This window comes from Tinamus guttatus, unplaced genomic scaffold (genome assembly GCF_059628265.1).
Source record: "Tinamus guttatus ecotype Peru unplaced genomic scaffold, ASM5962826v1 Tinamus_guttatus_pri_ptg000566l, whole genome shotgun sequence".
Taxonomy (NCBI): domain Eukaryota; kingdom Metazoa; phylum Chordata; class Aves; order Tinamiformes; family Tinamidae; genus Tinamus; species Tinamus guttatus.
Window position 1 is genome coordinate 664,740 of NW_028289100.1, and position 20,531 is coordinate 685,270.

The window sequence follows — 20,531 nt, forward strand, 5'->3', positions numbered from 1 at the left end:
ACCAAAAAGAAAAAAAAAAAAAAAAAAAGGTGTTTGAGCAAAAGTGAGCGGGGCACGGACGGAGCAAGACCCCGGCGGGGCAGTACCCGGAGCCGAGGGGCCGAGCTGCCTGCGGGACTGCTGCAGGGGTGCGAGTGTGTGAAGTGCGACAGGTCGGGAAAGCGCGCGGTCATTATTTGTACATAAATCGAGGGCTATTTTAAACACGTATGTTTACATATATGTTATGTTTACGTATATACACGCGTGTTCGGGGCGATGCCAGGAGGACGAGACCCCGCGGGGGCCGCGGCCCGGGGCGCTGCGGGCCCGGGGCGGCAGCGCGGAGCCCCCGCGCCCCCTCCGCGGGTTTGGGTGGCCCGCGGGGCCGGCGCCCCCGCCCGCCCGGCGGCGATTGGCTCGCTGGAGAGCCCCTTTCCCGCGGCGCCTCAAAGGCGCGCAGCGCCCGCGCAGCGCCCGGCTCTTCCCGGCGGCGGGGAAGGCGCTCGCCCCGCGCCCGGGGGCAGCGGCAGCACCACTTTTATTAACAACACATTTTTTTTTCATTTTTTGTTTATTTTTATTTATTTCATTTTTGTTTAATTTTATTTATTTCATTTATTTAGTTTTTATTTATTGCATTTATTCTATTTTTTCATTATTTATTTTATTTATTTTTATTTTATTTTATTTACTTATTTCATTTTTTGTCGTCTCTTTCATTCTTTTTTTTTTTTTTTTTTGCTTTCTTTCTGCGGGAGGCGCCGCCGGCCGCAGCCCCCTCGCCCACCGCGGCGGCCGGCGGCGAGGGCGGGGGGTCCGCGCTCGCCATGAACCTCAACTTCGCGCCGCCCGTGCACCCGGCGCCGCGTCCCACCTCCTTCTTCATCGAGGACATCCTGCTGCACAAGCCCAAGCCCCTGCGGGAGGTGCCCGCCGAGCCCTTCGGCGCCTCGCTGGCCTCCCGGGTGCCGCTGCTGGACTATGGGTACCCCCTGGTGCCCGCGCCCACCCTCCTGGCTCCGCACCCGCACCCCGCGCTGCACAAGCCGGAGCACCCGCACCCCTATTTCCTCACGGCCTCGGGTAAGAGCGCGCCCTCGCCGCGGCCCCCTCGGGGAAAAGCGAATTTCGGGTTTGTTTTGCTACCGCTTTTATTTTTATTTGCATTTTCGTTTTTGTTTTTATTACGGAGACCAGGGTAACTTTTCTTCTTTTCTCTCGCGCCGCTTTCCGACCCCCGGCGCTTCCTCCGCGCTGGTGCCCGAGCGCGCAAGGAAAGCGGCTCTGCGCGGTGTCCCGCCGGGCAGCCAAAGTTGCGCGCGGAGGAGGAGGAGGGTGGCGGGGCTGCCCGCGCCCTGCCCGCTCCCCTCGCGGCCTCTTCCGCGGCTCCCCCGTTTTTTTCCGCGTTTATTTCGTTTTCGTGGAATCGCGGTCCGGGCGGCTGCGGCGGCCCCGCGCACAGAGATGCCCGAAGCGGACGGGCAAACGGCTGTAACGCAACCTCCGCCGCAGGGGTGCCCGTGCCGGCGCTGTTCCCGCACCCCGCGCACGCCGAGCTGCCCGGCAAGCACTGCCGCCGCCGCAAGGCCCGCACCGTCTTCTCCGACTCGCAGCTCTCCGGCCTCGAGAAGCGCTTCGAGATGCAGCGCTACCTCTCCACGCCCGAGCGGGTGGAGCTGGCCACGGCGCTCAGCCTCTCCGAGACGCAGGTACCGGCCCGCGGCCGGCCCGGCGCCGCAGCCCCCGCGCCCCCGGCTTCTGCTCTGTCCTGTCCTGTCCTGTCCTATCCTATGCCATCCCGTTCCATTCCACTCCATTCCATTGTATCCCAGTCTATGCTATCCTAGTCTATCCCATTCCGTTCCATTCTATCGTATCCAAGTTTATCCTATCCTATTTTATTCCATTCTATTATGACCTATTTTATTCCATTCTATTATGTCCTATTTTATTTTATTCTATCCTATTCAAGTCTATCCTATCCTATTTTGTTCCATTCCATTCTATCTTATCCTATTTTGCTTCATTCTATCCTATCTTACTCCGTCCTATCCTACGCCGTCTTATTCCATTCCATCCTATTCTCTCCTCTCCTATTCTATTTTATCCTACTCTATTCCATCCCGTTCTTTTCCCCTCGCTTCTCCCAGGTGAAAACCTGGTTCCAGAACCGGCGCATGAAGCACAAAAAGCAGCTGAGGAAGAGCCAGGAGGAGCCGAAGCAGCCGGGCGGCGAGGAGAGCGGCGGGCAGAGCTCCCCGGAGCCCGAGCTGCCCGAGGGGGCGGCCGAGCCCCGGCAGGGCCCCCCCGGCGCCTTCCTGCTGCAGGAGCCCGAGGACGAGGTGGACGTGCTGGACGAGGGGGACCTGGGCAGCGGCCCCCACCGCCTCTAGGAGCGCGGGGGGCGGCAGCCGCGCGCGGCCCCGGACCCACGAGCGGCTCCGGTCCCGCTGCCGCCGCGCGGGCGGGACGCGGGGACACGGTCCGCGCACGATCCTGCGGGCGGGCAGCGGCCTCGGCTCGGCCTGGGGGAGAGCCAGCATTAATTTAATAATAATAATAATACGTTAAAGGGGGTGGTGGTGAAGAGGGCGAACTCCCGCTAAGCCTCCCCTTCGCACTCGGAACAGTTGACTTTTCTCCGCGCCCCGCGCTTCCCGCGGTGCCAATAAACGTGTCCCCGTGCCCGTGTGTTGTGGTTACTGAGCGCGGCAGCGGCCCGGCCCGATGCCACCGCGGGTGGCACCGTGAGCCCTGCAGGGACCGGGGAAGGGACAAGCGGCGTCTCCGCCGCTCGGGAAGCACCCGCAGCTCCGGCGTGGCGCCAGGTGGGAAGCGCCTCCGGGCTGATTCCCTTCCTCATTAAAGACACCCCCCACCCTGGCCCCTTCCACCTTCTTTCGCGCTACCCTCGGCGAGCAGGGCTGCTCCTTCCCCGGGTCACAGCGAGGGACACCCGCTCGTTTCTTCTTCTTCTCCTCCCGCCAGGGAAATGGGTCCCCTTCCCAGGTGAATTCCGCAGGTTTTGTCTATGTGCGGTTTTCTGTTTGTTTTCTTTTATTTATTTTTTCCCTTTCTGGGGAAGCTCCTCAACCCTCAGGCAGCTCTGGCACTTGCAGCAAAAGAAATCCTCGGGGGTTGCGCCTGCTTAAGCGGCACCTTTGCAGTCCTGTGACTTGCCGGAGTCTCGCCAGGTTATTTATTTTATTTTTCCGTTTACTTCTAAAGGGAGGTGGATTTGATTGCTCAGAGTCGTTAGCACTTGTTCTTTCCAAGGCGTTTTGGGCTACTGGGAACGTGGCTTGTGAGGGAAAACGTGTACCTGCTCGCTGTCCACACGCCAGACGATGAAAGTGGGTAACTAGGAGCATTTTGTGGGGCTGTGGTTCTTGTAAAATAATAAAGATCATAAATTAGGGGGGGAAAAATTCCTTTATCCAGAAAAGGACTAGTTGTCTTCTCCATAGTGTTTATGGAAAAGGAAAAAAAAAATGTTTGTCACCAATTTTGGCTGCAACACGACGCTAAAAATTGTAGCTCAGAGGGAAGCGAAATCGATTCCCCCCGAGGCTGTGCTGCGGCTTGGTGCTGCACCGGGAATCTTGCTTTGTGCGTCCCAGGATGGAGATGCTCCCCTGGCCCTGGCTGCTTCCTCCTCCCCTTGCCCACCCCGATTTTTGTTCGTTTTTGCTACATGTTGCTTGTCCGTACATTTAAGTAGGAACTATTAAAGGTGATTGACGAGCAAATTTCTCCAGGACAATTTATTTGTGGCTGGTCTGTGATGCTGCTCTGTGCAGCGAGCGGCGCTGGCTGCAGCGGAGGGGATCACTGCACATGATTCCCCACAGGGCCCCTGCTGCTGTGTGACGGTCCTGGGCAGCAAAGGATGGAGAGGAGAAAATCCCCTCTCTTTGGAGAGGCAGAGTATTGCAAGCAAGAGTGGAGGTGCAATATTAAACAAACAAAATAGACCCGAGGGAAAGGGTTATTAAATATCCAGTTGTTAAATAAATTTATCCATGCTTCCTTTTTCTTGGGGGAAGAACTTTTAATTCTCTTTATTACGATTATTCTCATTTTGGAAAACAGAGGCAAGGAAACATGCTCTGAGGCGCAGGGCATGTGCGGAAGCAAGGCAGAAGGATGCTCCAGGGTGCTGAGGAGGCAGTGCAGGCAGACGTTGCAGGGCACACGCGTGCCCATGCGCCGAGGCAGCTGCGCTGGTCCCCGTTCCCATGTTTGTGCAGCCCCTGTGCCCTGCGGGTGACTGGCAGCCACCGTGCTGGTCCCCCTGCGCTGCTGGGCTTGGCTTTCCGAACGTGCTTGGAGGGCTCGGGGTGGCAGCGCAAGCAAGGGGGTTCCCTTTGCTCTGATAGCCCCCCAAACTAGTGCTTGCTCCGCAATAGCAAAACTGGGGGCATTTACGTGCCTGGTACTTGTGGTCAAGCCCCAAGCTCCCTGGCACCACAGGGGTGAGGGGCCACAGCTCCTCTGGAGCAGCGAGGCACCGGGAGCATCTCGCTTCCCTTTCTGCAGCCAGTGTTACCCCACCAGGAGGGATAACCAAATCCTTAAGGAAGGGCCAGAAAGCAGTTGAAATGACCATCCCATGTAAAAGCAGAGCCGCTGCTGCCAGCAGCCCCCCGCAGAATGCAAAGCTGCTGCCGCGAGGCTCCGCGGCAGCGCGTCCCGCACTGCGGGCTGCTCCCGCGAGCAAGGGCTGAGCGGGACCGAGGAGCAGGAGGCTGCGGCTCCTGCGCCTTTCTGGAGGCAGCTACCCGAGTTTGAGAGTGGAGAGGGTCAGGGAAGGTGCTTGGTTCGTTTGGTTTTCATATTTCTGCCAGAACGAGGCAAATGGCTATTCATTCCATGGCCCTGCCTTACTCCAGGGGATCTGCAGACTCCTGCTCTTCCTTTGCTGGTCTCCCCAAGCTTGAAGAGGGGTTGTGCTCTTTGGAACTGCCCTTTCCCCCCTTTTTTATTATTATTCATGTTTGGTTGGGAAAGGTAGAGTAGAAATGGTAAGAAATAATTAGTTTTGGTGGCTATTCTATTTCTCAGGGTGTCACTGAAGTTTTAGCTTTTATTACAGATTTTTCTCTGTGCTTTCTGAAATGAAATCATGTTTTTTAATTTCCATTTCAGTGGTAAATATTGGTTGTTGTTTTTATTAGAGGAAATAAAAAAAAGTCTGTAACACCTTCCTGTGGATTTTTTTTCTTTTGCTTGGACTATTTTATCCTCTGTCCTCCTTGACATTTCTAAATTATGAGGCAGAAAAGAGGTTCCAGCCCAAGATTTTTCTTTCTATGGCCAGAGCTAGGCAAAAGCAGTTCAGGTGTACAGGCTCACACTGTATGCACAGTGGAAGGGAGGACCATTTGTAAAGTAGAGCCACTGGACAGACATGTGGTATCAGCCTCGAGAGTGTTGTGAACACTTGGTGAAGGTGTAAGACATGGCCAGCCCCAGCAAGTGATGCAGTCACTTGAGCTATGTGAGATGCTTTTGCTACCTCCTCCCGTGGGTTCTTGGCTTTGCTAGCAAGTTAAATGAAGAGTACGGGCTGTGCAGGTGGCACTCGTAGGATCCTGACTACAGTATCACGAGCACTGTAGCCTCCTGAAATGACAATGTTGTTCAACCTCCCTAGTCCCTAGCCAACCTCCCTACACAACAACATCACCCTGATTAACTGCAGGCTCCTGCCTGGGGGCTCTGGCTAGGCTTACCAAGGGGCTTATTTCTGCTTTGGATTAATCTGGTTTCTAAGTGGTTTAAACTAAACCATAATAAGCTTGGGTGAAACCTTATTTCTTCCATTGCCTGTTGAAGTTGTAACAAAGCTTATCTGTTAGCCCTATGTGGGAATGGTGTGACTGGAGGGGCTGGTCAGAGGTCCTAGGGAGGGTTACTTGCCCCTAGTTCTGAGGAACTAGCTCTGAAGTCTCTGTTATGCTATAAAGTGAGAATGAGAATGGACTTAGTTATGGGGGATGCTCTCCAGATTTGGCATCCCTGCAGAAAGGCCAATATGCAAAGATGAGCACGGCACTTAGTGAGAAAGGCTTGACCAGCTGAAGGACAGAGTGGTGCAAGCAGTAGCTACAGAGGGGTCTATACTCATGCAGCCGTAGCAATGTGCTGTATCTAGTGACGAAGGCAAGACGATATAAAGCAAGTGTAAAAGAGATGAGTGATCCCAGTGGACTGCAGTGCTAGTGTTCAGCTAGTTTTTCAAGGAAGATGCTGAGCTTAACTTGTGGTAATGAGTTAACTCATGATGCCACAGGTTCCTGAGATGCTCAGAGCACAGGCAAGCAGCTGAATTCTGTCCTTGCTTTCTTGAGATGTTGTTGCAACTATTCCAATTTCTTCCCTAAGGAAAGGCTCTATTCTCCATGCTATGTGCTGGCTTTGCTGTGGCTGCAGCAGAGGACACAAGCGCTGAAGTGATCCCGGTGACACAAACCCAGCCCGTGGCATCACCTGCAGCTGCCTGCCCTGCACTCGCGATTATGCAAAGCTCTCGCTGAGCTGCTGGGCGCTTCTTGAGCGTCTGCCCTATCCAGGTTTTTGGCTCTGTCACTGCTGTTCAAAGCAGGCTCTTGTGCAAGGCAGGCTGCTTGCTCACCCCTGCAGCTGTCACCAGTGGAAGTTGTTCCCATTTACCCATCACCGCGAATGTGCATCTAGAGCTACTTCTGCCACAGAAGCGGTGGGACTGGAAGCAGCCACCTGCGTTGGTTCTTCTGTCTGAGGCTTATTCTCAAACAGCGTGTACTTAGGTCCGAGCATCAAGGAGGGGCAAAGGCCGTTTTTGTGCCGTTATTACTTACGGCAGATTTGGTGGTTCTTGGCTCTGGCACTTGCCTGGTGACTGTAGGACAGGAGGCAGTTGTTTGTGCTCAAGGAGATGGTTCCACCTCTTCAGGAGGAAAAGGAATGAGGGAATCGAGCATCACCTTTCATTACAACCTTCCCGTTAGGCTGATGTCTCTCCAAGAGATGCTGAATGCTTCCATGGCGTGGTGTGGCACCATCCTGGAGGGGCAGATGAGCTGGATGAAGGCCTGGCAGTGGGACCTGCGCCCATGGCACCCATTGCTCTGCCCTGCACGTGGCTGTGCAGCAGCAATGGCACTAGAGCAGGCAGGTTCTACTCCAGCTAAATGTCTCCGGAATACTTAATGCAAAACTCAAGGCCTAGTTCTTATTTAAATTCCTTGTCTTCCTAATTTGAAAGACATTAAGTTTTGGCCTTTGCTTTTAAGCAGATGGATGCTCATCATTTACTTGTATGGGCCCTTTTCGTGCCACCCTATCTGTTCGGTGCAGGAAGAATTTGCATTAGTATTGAGGTAGATCAAAAGATTTTCTTGGCACATATGCTGCAAATAATGTCTTTTCCTGGGGGAAAAAACACAGTCTTTTCCAAATGGTTTCTGAGATGATCATGATCAGTGTAATTTTTTTTAATCTGCCTTCTTCCTCTCCCTTCCCAAAGCAGCATCACATAAATGATACACGGCTTGCTAACAGAAGCATAACATGAGCAGAGATGTTTTCAATGTTTTATTTTAAGAAAATGCACTCCCCCCCAAAAGATCATTCTAATTCCTGGGAGCTCTAAAAGGTAGTAGATGACAGACAGGGGAAGGTGATCAATTAAGACATTAAGCATTTGGACCACACGGGCGCATCTGCATGTCAGCCAAATAATAAGGCCATCAGCTCATTTTCAGGGGCTGTTGCCTACTTCAACTCAATCCTCAGATCAAAGGGAAAATGTCTGCTTGCATTTTCTAATCAGAAAAGGGATGCTAATTTAGGTTCCTTAATGTGTGGTGGTAAGAGACTTCTTCAATTAACTGAATTCTATAGCTCTGAAAATAAAAAAAAAAGGGGATACAAAGGGAGTCAGGCTGGAAAGGCAAAAGTTCTCGTTAAATCAAAGGTCCAATATTCAAAACCTCCAGCATCTGGGGCTAAACACTAAACATGGAGATCATCAAAGGGGATTTAATGGGTTAAATTGAGAATATAATCTAATTAAAATATTAGATACGAGTAAATAGCTCTTTGATATTCATCTGAAGGTTTCATTAAAATAGGCACTTGAGGTTTGTATTAAGGGGGGATTATCACTTTTAAGCAGAGATGACAAGTTGAGGTTCCCTAATCAGAAATGCTTCAAAGTGTTACCATTTGGTTTAAAAATAAAGCTGGAAAGGCAGAAACTGGCGGGAAACGTTTCCATGCCACAACTGGGGGCCAAATGTGTAGATCCCACACGGGAGGAGAGAGCAGGCAAAGGCCAAGGACTGTGCTGGGAAGGAAGCAGCCGAGTGAGGAGATCCCTGCTTCTCATGTGGGCCAAGAGGACTTGAAACGAAGATGTGACTTCAATGCACAACTACTGGAACTTGGCACACCCCACCAATGAAAGGTTAACCCAGAAACGGGCTACATCTTAGTATTTTTATCTTTAACGAAAGGTTCTGTGGAGAAAAAAAAAAAAAAAAAAAGCCATTACCAAGATACTAACTTTAATTCCCTACCTTAGCTTCCCACTGTTGGCCTTCTTCAGGGAGACTTGCGCCTGTCTTGCCCAAAGACTAATTGTCTGCCCCTCACTCTAAAGGAGAACTGTTAAATTGGCTAAAGCAATTAAACGTAATAATAGACTATTAAAAGAAAAAAAATGCACATTTTACATGGCCCATTTCCTAAGAGATTTTGGTGGTGGTATCTTCCGATTTCCCTTGCTGTGTTTTCTAATCACATTCCACATGCTGATTTAATTCATAAATTACTAAGTTAAAGAAACAGAACTATCATAAGAAACCCATCTGTTTGTTGTTTTATAGATTTAATCTGTTATAAACTGTTTCCTCTCAAACATGTAGCTCTCAATTACCCTCAGCTACTTAATGTATTTTTTCAACAGCTTCTGGCTAATAACAGATTGTCTCCACGAACAGCCAGTACTTGCTTTGCATTTGCTTGTCCTAGATGAAGTTTCAAAATTTTGTCCTTAGAGTGAAAATGATTCACTAACAGATAACATAGCAACAGTTGAATAATTAGAATTTTATCATTACCAGGTCATATAATTTGCTGCCTGCTTTTCATTCCTTATGAGCAGTGGATTATCTGGGGCTGTGTTTCTGGCTAGTCTGCCAAAGTCTCCTCTGCACTTGAAAGAGAAACATGGTTGGTATTTTATTTTTAATGTTTCATATATATGTTTGCTTGTTTGGCACGGTAAAGAATGATCTGGCTGTGAGAAGCCAATAACTGATTAATCTGAAAGATGCAACTGCTAGGTGAGATTTAAAGAGTAGGGGGGAGGGCAAAAAAGAAACACAGATCATCATATTTAATGTTACACATGCAACTGTTTATTTTTTTAAAAAAATGGTCTTCTAGTTTTGATTCTAAAACCAAAAAATTATGAAAACACAGACCACCTTATATCTCTGTGGGATGATGGATTACCAAGTGGTAGTAACAGCTCATAATTAAACCATTTGGATAATATCTGCCTTGAAGAATTCCCTAATCATTTAAAATTACCTATAAGATATGCAGGGTTCTGAAAGCAGCTACAACTTGCTTTTCCTTCTCATGCCTGTGTTGTAAAGTTTCCAAGGATGCAATCTGAGGTAAATAGTTTCTTCTTAAAATCTGTGACGGAACTTTTTCGTCTTTCACCTCTTCCTCTGGTTGCCTTGTCACAAAAGTTTTTGGTCGAGGAATCTTCTTAGCATATTCCAGAGCCTAAGAATATGAATATGAAGATAACTGCAACCTAAAAGAACAACTGGACTTAAAAGAAGAAATAGACTCTTCTTACCTTCTGCCTTGACACTGAAGTTGTAACCTTGGGTTTTGCAGGCAACCTCTGAACAGAAGTCATGTTTTTCATGTTGTGTTCTTTAATTTGCTTTGCATATTCCTTTTGTTGCCTTAACTTTTCTTTCTGACGAAAGGAAACAAATGTATCATTAATCAAACCTCTCAGTGGATACATCAATGAAACACTCTTTCACAGGAGTCTTCCATTTACACCCCTGTTGCTGTTTAACCTGTCTGTTATTGATCATTCCTCAGAAGAACCCATCAGGAAATGCTGATAAATAGCACATTTTTTAGTTACTCCTCATTTTAAGAGCTCTTTCTTGGACTCTATCTTCGATAGAGATCGATGTAAATGCAACAGATGGCATCTTTTATTCTCGGGGGGCTGCAACTATACAGCTGTCCTTCCTTCTATTTAAATCTTCCTCTAGGAACTCGCGATAGACTGTGAGTCAAGGACACAAGGTCCAAAGGCCTCTCAGCAATGATTTCATGGCCTTACTCCTCCACCTGCAGTCCCTTGGCACGACTGAAAAGCACACCACAGCATGGGGACCACCTACTTTCTCTTTGACTGCTTCATAGTCAGGTCCAAGGCCTCCGAGTCTCACGTTGAGATTGCTGTAGTAGGCTTTGAACGATACAGCTGGAAAACAAACAGCAGTAACAGGTTTTCCTCTCTATATATATGCTTTTCAGAGAGCATAATTAGCACAAGTCTTGTAGTGGACACTCAAAATAAGAGCAGGATTCAAGGAGTAATTTCAACCTTAGGTCTGTCTATGGTTTGAACTCAGGAACAGAAAGGGAAGGAAATCTGCCCTGCAGTTACTATCATAATGCAACTAATTCTTCTTAGAGCTATTCAAGCAGCAATACACAAACTGTCTCCTAGATGAAGCACATGAGTAATTATTCCAGCTTAGCTTGTCTGCCCTGAGACATGGAGCAACTTCTTAAACATTTAATTTGTCATGGACACACAGGGATCTCTCTATGCTCATCCACTGCATCTGTGTTAAGTGGGTACAGTATGAAATCTGGATACATAGAAAAGACGAAGAATCCGGTTTTAATAAGGACCACATTGGGATTGTCAGCAGACTTGTAATAATGTTTATGCTATTAGCTTTATACGTCTTCTAAGTTTGCTGCTGTTCAGTTTGATTCCCTTGGAAACCAAGAGATTTGAGTTGGCTAGCAAATGAGCGTGACCAGGATAATGGTTTGCTCAGGTCTGAGGCCTGGCTACCTGCTGCTTTACACAAACGGCTTTATTTTAAATCACTTTATCGCTGGAATAACTTAAAGGACAAACGCTGCTCTGTGTTGTGAGCTAATCGAGTCTGAAAGTGATGTGGGAATCATCGTGTTGGTTGGTACTCTGCAAAAATAAAATAGTCCTCGGTCACCTTTTTTTCTTTATTTTCTGTGAAGACCTTTGGGTTATAGAAAAACAAACAAACCCCAGCCTAACCAGAGGAGGAAACAAATGTAAAGCTTTGTTCCCATCTATGCCTGTTTTCTTACCTTCCTGTGGACTGGAGGCTGTTTTTGCTTTTCCATTTGCACTAGGTAGCCTTCGGAGTTGCTTCGGCTTATTTTGGCTTGACTTCCTTGGCCCCTCTCCGCACTCGGCTCTGAGCCGCTTCCCGGCTGTGGCATTATCGGTGGGAGCAGGTTGAAGCAGAGCCTGTCAGCTAAGGGAGGATGTGTCCATTGAGTTGATCCTTGGTGGTGGTGCTCCATGGCACGTTGGGAAGCTGGGCAAAAGGCTGCTGGTGAACTGTGAGCAGAAGAGGAGGGAGGCCTCAAAGAAGAAAGAAGGTATAAAACAGTGCTTCATTTCTTAATAGCGGATAGATGATAGACACCTCAGCAAGAAATCTGTACATAGAATCAGTCTTGTTTAGAGAATTTATTAGGAGCATGAAGATGGAAACATGGGAATTTCACAATGTCTGACTTTGTTTGCACCCAAGTGCATGGAGGCTGTCTAAATCAAATAGAAAAAACTGTTGGAATTTTTCAGCTTCATGCAAAGCTAGTTTAAGTCAATGCAAACTGCCTTTAAAAGGCTGTGGGTCCGACTTGGTAAAAGTTGAAAAGATTATTATTTTTTGCCTATTTAATATAAAACTTTCATTTTCATCAGAGCAATCTGATATTAGATGTTCATGCTCTTTTCATGTCAATAGTGCCTAAAGTCTTTTCTGAGAAATTCAGCACAAGAACTTTTGACTTAAATGGGTAATACAATGTGCCCAGAATGACCTTAATGGCAAATGCTGATGACTTTCAAAACCTGAGTTTAACTCTCTGCAGGTAGCACGAGACTTAGCTTATGCCCATGGCTTTTGTTTTTGGGCTGCACTTTTAGCCTTTCGGAGAGAAACTTTAAATCACAGAAAACTGTGCTTGCAAGAGTACATGGCATATGGAAATGTTCTTTTCCAACAATACATTTTAAAAATCAATAGTTATAATGAATCTGTAAGTTAGAAATAATATATAATAATATATAGAATATATAATATTATAATATTCTATAAATTCTATATAATAATATATAGAATAGCTATATCACATAAGACCTTAATATTTTGTACTTAGTGTTTTTGTCCTTCTTTTTTATCTGGGGATCACAGTGTTAAGAAAATATTGTGATTATCCTTAAACTTGAGCTGAACTGATATACTGTAAAAGTGAAGTATATTTAGGAATCATCACTTTGTAACTAATATATCAGGTGTTGCCCCTCTGGAGGAAAGCCATGGCTTTCCTTCTAGGTAATATACAAATCCATTCCCAATCCATTTAATCTTTGTCAGCACTGAAATCCTCTATTTCACCCTCATGTCTCACTAGGGTTCTTTTGTTAGCAACACTTGCAATCACTACCTAGCATACACACTCAGAATAACTGCTTAATGGTAGGTATTAAATCCACATATAGAGAAGAATGTTTTGGTGAAAGCTTTAGCACTGGGTAATCCTGACTCCTGGTGCCAAGAGGATGATTTGTTAGCTCGACCTCTGCAGCAATGATTAGAGTTCTGGCATATTGTGCTACTGGTGGAAAGTAAGAACTGCTGCCAAACTGGGACTAGGCCAAAGTCTCCCCATTTAGATGGAACAACCATGCAAAATATAAAGGAAATCTCTTGCAACGAATAGCAGCATCAAATCTTGTTCACTCTTTTAGCAAGCGCAGCTTCCAGTCTTAAGTGAACTGCAGGTAATTTAAGCAGTTTACCTGAATTATTTCAGGTAAATTTGATACAAAGATAACAATTAGATTTGCTAATTACAGTTCTAGCTGGCTTCAAGTTCTGGTTCCGAAATGCTTTGTTTTTTGCAGTGATGATACCTGGTGTCCTCTATTACTAACCACGGCGTTGGTCTGAAAGGTAAGCATAAACCAGCTCTGTAGGCTGGAGCTCACCACAAATCTTAGTACCTGTAAAATTCTGTTTTATGGTAACCTCCAGGTTACCATACATTATATACATTACCATACATTACAAAATTCCAGGTGCACTGGAATTTTGGGGGACAAGGAATATATAATAAGGCTATAGGAATATAATAAGGCTTATAATACTCATGAATCATTAAAATAGCCATATACTAGTTTGCATTTTAACTTCTTGTAACCAAATCATGTCCTAAATACATGTCATTCTTTAAGATCAGAATTTCTTGGGATTAGGAGATCTACTTTGTTTTAAAAGCATTCAATATGAATAGCAGTGTAGGTTTTAAATTTTTATGGGTTATCTGAGTGATTATCTAAGGATTTGCATTCAGTAACCAATATTTCAAAGATGCCTCACAGACTGAAATATTCAAATTGATATGTTTTTTACATATATATTTCAGCAATTATGTTTTATCAAAAAGGAACCTTGAGCTGCTGTGACTTCAGATACCATTTGTCTTCAGGATCCATTTTCATGTTCTGAAACGGTAGGACATTCTGAACTGGTTCTTCATCAACAGCTTGAGTATCTTCAACCTTTTTTTTTTTTTAAAAAAAAAAGAATATTTATGGCCACAAATTAAGATAGCCTGGACAGATAAAAGTATTTCTAAGTCTTGAGGGAAGAAGAAAAGAATTTGTATCCCAGTAAAGCTGAAATGGTAAAGTTAGGCAATAAATTATGGATAACAGGAAAATGAATTGCTAAATAAAGATCAAATTTAAAGAAAAAAGGTAGAAAAAGTATTAGTATTGTGGCAGTAGGGGGTATTTCTTCTGCGTTTAAAGGGAATAAAGAAAAGAAAATTGCAGGAAGTATGCAGCACAGAAATGCACTCGTAACAGGCACTCTCAAATGCCTGGGCTTCTCCATGTGTATGAGGGTCTGGAGATGCAACCCCTGCCAAAAGGGCAAGCAGGGAATTGCCATTTGTCCAGGAAGTCACCCGTGTACCAAGGCATTGCTGGCTGCCATACACCATAGCAGGGTCTTGAATAACAGTCGTGGGGAAGAAAAAGATGGCAAAATGCAGTAATACTGGTAGAAAAGTATAGGGAGGAGCCACAGAAATTAAACATTGAATGCGTACAGCCGGACAATGGTATAAGTTTGGGTAAAACAGCAATATCACAGAGAAGAACATTTTTATATGGTCACAGTCATGGTGGCAAAATGGCTGGAAATCAAACTTGAGTGATTTTTCAAGGGTGGCTGATGGTGCCACATATTTTGAAGCCAAGAAATACCCTTGTAAATATGATAAAATGAAAATATTCCTTTGAGACTTGAATGTTTCTATTTCTTTAACCTATGCAATTTCTTTATTTTTTTTTTCCTTCCCCATTTGTCAACACAGTAGTATTCACACTGGGAAGGTACTTGTGACCCAAAGAATTATTAACTGAAAATCATCATGGTGAAATGGGCATGAAGGAAGGTTAGTACTTTTGGAGAGCGAGCCTGACATCTCTGGGGGTGACACACCAGAAGAACTAGGATGATGTAGGGAGAGGTTATTGCAGACGTTTCAAGTGAGTCACATTGCCAAATTTCAAATCACTAGATGATGCTGCAGCTTCTGTTGGCCTTCAGAAAACTTAACAATTTTCAAGTTTCTACACAGGTTTCCTGAACTGTAGGTGGACACAGCTTTGCAGTCGGGAGGATGTTTTTGGTGGAACCAACTGGCTCACTGTATTCATGGTTTACTGGGCAGGTAAAGCATACTTCTACATTATCTCTTTGAAAGAGGAACAGGACACAACCTCTGCCAGCATTTTTTGTGAACTATTCTATTAATACCAATCAAATTGAGAAAATGATCAAATGAAATTGCATTTTGAGCATCATAAGCTGTGTAATGCCTATTCTGTTAAATTGAGGCCCATAATTGCTTCTCTACTGAAAAGATACAACAAAGACAGCAATCATGGCATGTCATTATCCCAGACTAGAAAACCGGCCTTTGCAGTGGGGACTTCAAAGGCTCGTGGTTCTCGAATTGCATTTGGCTGCTATTGTGGAAGCGCTGGCAATCTTGATGAGGTGTTTACACTGAGGGAAGGCGCAGTGCACAGAGAGTCTGAGTGCCTTGGTCTAGAGCCATTAAAAAATTGTACATTATGTTCCTTGCTTTGAAGTAAGGGGCTTGTAGGTAGGAAAGCAACTCATATTGAGTACAGCTGAGCTAGATTGGGCTGCTACTTCTCTCTCTCTCACTCATGGGGTTCTTAAAGAATCAGGCAACGCTGCAAAGAAGTTGATGTTTTAAAAATGCTATATATATGTGTGTGTATATATTAGTAAACATGGAGATCAACGTACATTTAAGGTATATTTGGGTACATACAGATTACTATCTTTATGCACAGAGGTAGTTGTAAATCCTGCAAAAACAAACCTTACACAAACATTATACCCAATGTTACGTTAATTAACTGAAGTTATATGTAAAGTGCTTTAAGGTAAAAGCTATTTCATAACCACAACACCTGTCTGCTAACTGTGATCCTATCAATAATGCTCCAATATTCTGCAAAGCTCAAAACAGTCCATTTTAGAGGAGGAAAAAGGCATTCGGAAAGTGTTCCACATGTCTGACTTGCTTTTCTGCTTGCCTGCATTTTTGCTACATTTTTTTCAGGCGAGATAACTGGACTAACACAGAGAACTTAACTGCTGAACTGAGAATCATGAGCAGTGAGTCAAGGGTTGGATTTATATGTGTCTGTTATTGTCTAAAGATAGTTTTTAAAGTGCTTTCTCCCCTGAAGCCCTCGTGTGCCACTATCTTTCACAGAAGCACCATGTTACCCTCACTAGTGCTTGCTGTCTGCGGCTCTGTGAACCTGGTGCATCCTAAGGCTTTGGACACCACTTTGCTTCAGGTGAAAAGGGGGAATAACTGAACTCACTGTGATAAGGGAGCTATATATGATGCCAGAGGCCTTTTATAAAATTCCCCCATCCGTTATATCCACAGCAGAGATACTTGTTGCTATTAGACACTTGGCAGAGGGTCTACACAATGAAGTTCTGATCCCTGGCTTCCACGCTTACATATGAAACATCTTCAGAATTCCCCAAATAGTAAACATAATCATATCAACATAGCTTTAATTAGCATCAATCTACACTAATTATTTTCACCATCAACTAAATTATAACTGAAATAAACAAGAGCTCTTAATAGCTCTGCTAGAAAAGAGCTTGTCCACTGTTGCACTCATTGTAATGTTGTCTGCAGATGCCCTCTAGTGTTGTGTCAACTGTTCATTAGCCTCCAAGAATATGGCACTCGAAACTCTCTGCAGTTTTGTAAATTAAGTATTTTCTGTGCTACAACTCAGTGTAAAAATTCAATTACTTCCACCTTCCCCCATTATGCATAATGTTTAGCAGCTAAAAGCAATAAAATCATGTACAAACTGTTTTTGGAACTTGAATCACCTTTTAACTTAAATCTTAAAATAAATTCAGCTTAAGATTTGCCCTCCCAGTGCAACTACTATGCATTACTACCATTTATTGGTGGACTTCAAATATGAATTTTGGCCTGGCTGCTGCAATAACTGATCATTCGCCAGTTGGAAATAATTTAAATCACTGCAGGATAGATGGTAAATCTAGTTACCTGTCATGCAAACCTGAAAGCTCATACAGACATTCTGTTTTAACTATAGGCAGTACATCAGTTGCTATTAATTAGAGGATTTGTAGAAATGTCCTACCTGTTCTTGAAGACCTTCCCCTTGCTTTTTACAGTGTATTTGAAGATAGGAATTTCCCATGCGCGTACCTAAACCTAAGGTCCGTTTATTTTTTGCCACAAAATCCTTTTTTACTCTTCCTGGTTTACCTTGAATCCGAGGAGGAAAAGCACTGCGGAACGTGCTGGGGCTATCTTTGACACGACAGTCCTTTTCTGATTCCTTCCCTTTAACATGTAACCTAAAAGGTTTCCTGCTGACCATGGCATTTGGTTCATGGAAGTTTAATACTTCTGTATCAAAGTCAGGGGATGTATCTTGTGATTCTGCCATCTGTTGAGTCTCTTCTTTTGGGCAGTCATTGGAAAGGAGGTAAAATGAGTCTTGTGAAAGTTCCACGCTGTCTCTTAAAGGCACTTGATGTGCTTTTTGCACTGCAGAAAATTCTGCTACGCCTTTCATGTTCTTCCAGTTAGGGTTGTATCTTAGGTTGAAATATTTGTCCACGGACTGGTGCTTCCTAGTTTAAAAAAAAAAAAAAAAAAGGCTCAAGAGTACTTATGTATTAATTGCTTAAATTAGAGTTTCTCCACTGTAAAATTTAGCCTATGATAACCAGCTTGCAAACATGCTCAACTGAACAGACAACTTTTCAAGACTTTCTTAATTCCTAATGCAACAGGAGGAAGATCAACTGCCCAAGACAGAAGCATACAGTTTCTCTCCCAGGAGATGGAAAGCTAGAGGAAGGGATAAGGGGAAAAAGCTTTTAAGACTCTTTTTGCTTAACTGGATCTGCAGTGTCTTAGACCCTGCTCTCTTAGAGAGCGACAAACGGTGAGCCTTTTTCTGTGACATTTAGAGACACTCGATTCCAATTTGCTCTTCAGCTCTAATTATACAAAATCATCTAGTGGATTCTCCAAACTGACATAGTTAACCATATTAACACTTCTAAAAACCATTTATTGATTCTTTCTAAATTAGTTATGTATTTGTCTATATGACAAGTGGCAGCCAAATAAGCTCTTTCTCTGTCAATACTTTCAATTTAGGTAAGCATCCGTGCCCTGGTGTCCTGTGTATTAGAGACCAGATGATTTACACTGGCGAAAACATTATTATTCATAGCTGCGATCCCACAGGTAAACAGAATTAGGTGACCATGTTTTTGGAATGAATACAGAAATATGTGATACAATTGTAATGATTCAAACAACAGAGTATAATTTTAGAGAGTTCTATTGTGCTGAAATGTGTGCACAGGAGCTCAATTGTATCGCACAGGCCGGGTCACCGTGCTGGAACAAAACGAGTGTGAAGAGCTCCTTCATCCCTACTCATCTGCAGACAAAAAGAGCACCTTCCATTCGTCCTCCTCCAACTTGATATGAAGGTTAGATGGACTCTGTGCTCGTCAACAAAAGTGTTACACGTTGACAACAGATGCAGCGTTTCCTCTTCAAATTCCGAGGTTAGTAATGGATGTAGAGAGGGGGTTTCATATGCATACGCCGTGATATTTGCTCTGGTTAATGGACTATATTTGAGTACTTACTAGGCTAAGTTCAAACAAAATAAAATCAAATTTCCATTTAATGAAGAGCCTCACATTCAGCATAGTATTCAGTCAAAAAATTACTAAAAATTAGAGCATGTTTCCAGTACAATTAACATCATTTTGTACTCACAATAAAATGTTCAATAACTGACCATTTTGCCTGTTGAGGAGGTGAATAAAAGCATGCTATTAATCATTTAGCCTTCATTTGTTTGCCATTTTATTTTAAGTAGACAATTAAATTGAAACTGCACATTATTATTACTTCAGGTTTAATTTAATCCTTTTAAACTTGAGAATTACTTCCAATTTATACAACATTAAACCTTTTATGCATATGACAGCAAATTAAATTTTATGTACCAAGTTAATGCTTTTTAAAGAATGTTTGACGGTTACCCTGAAATTTTTCATTTTAGATGTATGTAGTTACAGAACAAAACTGCCTTTTTTCAACTCGTCGATTTTGCACGGAAGTTTCTTGCACCGAGTGGTGCAGTGGCTTAGCACAGGTCCTTCTGCAAGGCATGATGACAGCACGTGTCAGTGCTGGTCACTGTTTTCTCTCATTTCCAGAGCCCTGGTGGGTGATGTGAGACCGTAGCCAGCCCACACTGCTAGATAGAGCAGTGCCTGATCCACAGCCTGCCCCAGGTGTTGAACTCCTCCTTGGACTGCAGAGGGTTCTCAGTCAAGCAGTGGGTATAAAAATGGATCTAGTTTAACAGGCCTTTACCAACGGGAGACTAGTCAAATGCTCCACCTCTAGCTTACTAGTGCTGCCTAAAAGTAGGGATTAACACAGACCAGCTCTCTGCTTCCCACATTATTGCTTTTCTGTTTGGGGGGGCATATTAAGGAGGCCCCTTCGTATGGGATGCCTAGGGCCAGGATGTGGGAACAGTTATAGGTAAGTGGGAGGTGTTCTCACACCTTTCCTTTCTACGATGGTTTTAGCATGAACAGCAAACAACTGGGGTAATGCTGGAGAAATGGATGTGATAATTACGAAGGAGGGTACAACAGAAAAAGTGCAATTGTGTCTAACTCCATCCCTGGGGGCCCTCAATAGTACTTTCACCGTATAAACTGGTTTTGGAGATGTATTGTATGCTTTGAGATATGCAGGCCTTTAAAGTGCCAGTACTATTTCACTTCTCTACTAAAATCCTATGCCTTACCTTTCATTACTACCGCCCTTTTGCATTCCAGTTGTGTATCGGTCCGTGTCACACGCGGCTCCTTCTTGCTCTTTTATGCTCCTCTCTTCCAAGCTATCTTCTAAGCTGTCATTCTCAAACTCCTCTGAAGACAGCCCTTCCAGCTCTTCATTTTCACGAATCCGCTGCTGGAGTTGTAGCTGATACTGTCTCTCTCGAGCAAGGCTTTCAAAATCAGACTCCTCAGAGTCATGCAGACCTGCAGCTAAGTCTCCTTCGCTGGCAGGTTGCTTCTTCAGATTTGCAGGATAAAAATGTGGTTGCACGAATACCCTTCCAGGAAGCTGACTTTTATTCATGTTGCAAGTGTGGGGAGAAATATATTCCCTATGTGAAGAATCTACGCAGTGTTTTGCACTGATGTGGTACAGCAGTCCTGTATTTGGAAAACAGGAGAGTAAACTAAGTTGTTCACTGTATGGTAATGATTATATTTGTTTAAAAGCTGGAATGCTTGATAATATCATTGGCTTAGGCTCAGAATTGGATCTTCTATAGTTTAAACAATTATTTATTCTCATTACTATGAATATTGTTTTTCCTTTCAGGCTGTAACTGTTCCTCCTGTGTCCTCACCTCACAATCACTGCCAGAAGAAGGAGCTCACTCTGCACCCAGGAAAGGAAAACCCAGGACGGGTTTGGAAGTTTTCCTCGGCAAAAAAAGGCGCCTTTTGGTTAGGTGGGAACTGCAGCGCTGCCAACAGCGG

At 44.6% G+C, this 20,531-nt stretch overlaps 1 protein-coding gene across 1 annotated transcript; it reads left to right on the forward strand.

Moving 5' to 3' along the window:
• The first annotated feature begins 710 nt into the window (after window positions 1-710).
• BSX (brain specific homeobox) lies at window positions 711-2,375 on the forward strand. Its single transcript, XM_088534553.1, has 3 exons — window positions 711-1,065; window positions 1,495-1,691; window positions 2,133-2,375. The coding sequence occupies exons 1-3, from the start codon at window positions 810-812 to the stop codon at window positions 2,373-2,375; spliced, it is 696 nt and encodes a 231-aa protein (XP_088390679.1). The 5' UTR covers window positions 711-809.
• Window positions 2,376-20,531: the final 18,156 nt, after the last annotated feature.

Coding starts and splice junctions, on each gene's coding strand:
- BSX (XM_088534553.1), top strand. CDS start 810: ATGAACCTCAACTTCGCGCCGCCCGTGCACCCGGCGCCGCGTCCCACC. Junction 1,066..1,494: donor CTATTTCCTCACGGCCTCGG/GTAAGAGCGCGC, acceptor CCTCCGCCGCAG/GGGTGCCCGTGCCGGCGCTG. Junction 1,692..2,132: donor TCAGCCTCTCCGAGACGCAG/GTACCGGCCCGC, acceptor CGCTTCTCCCAG/GTGAAAACCTGGTTCCAGAA.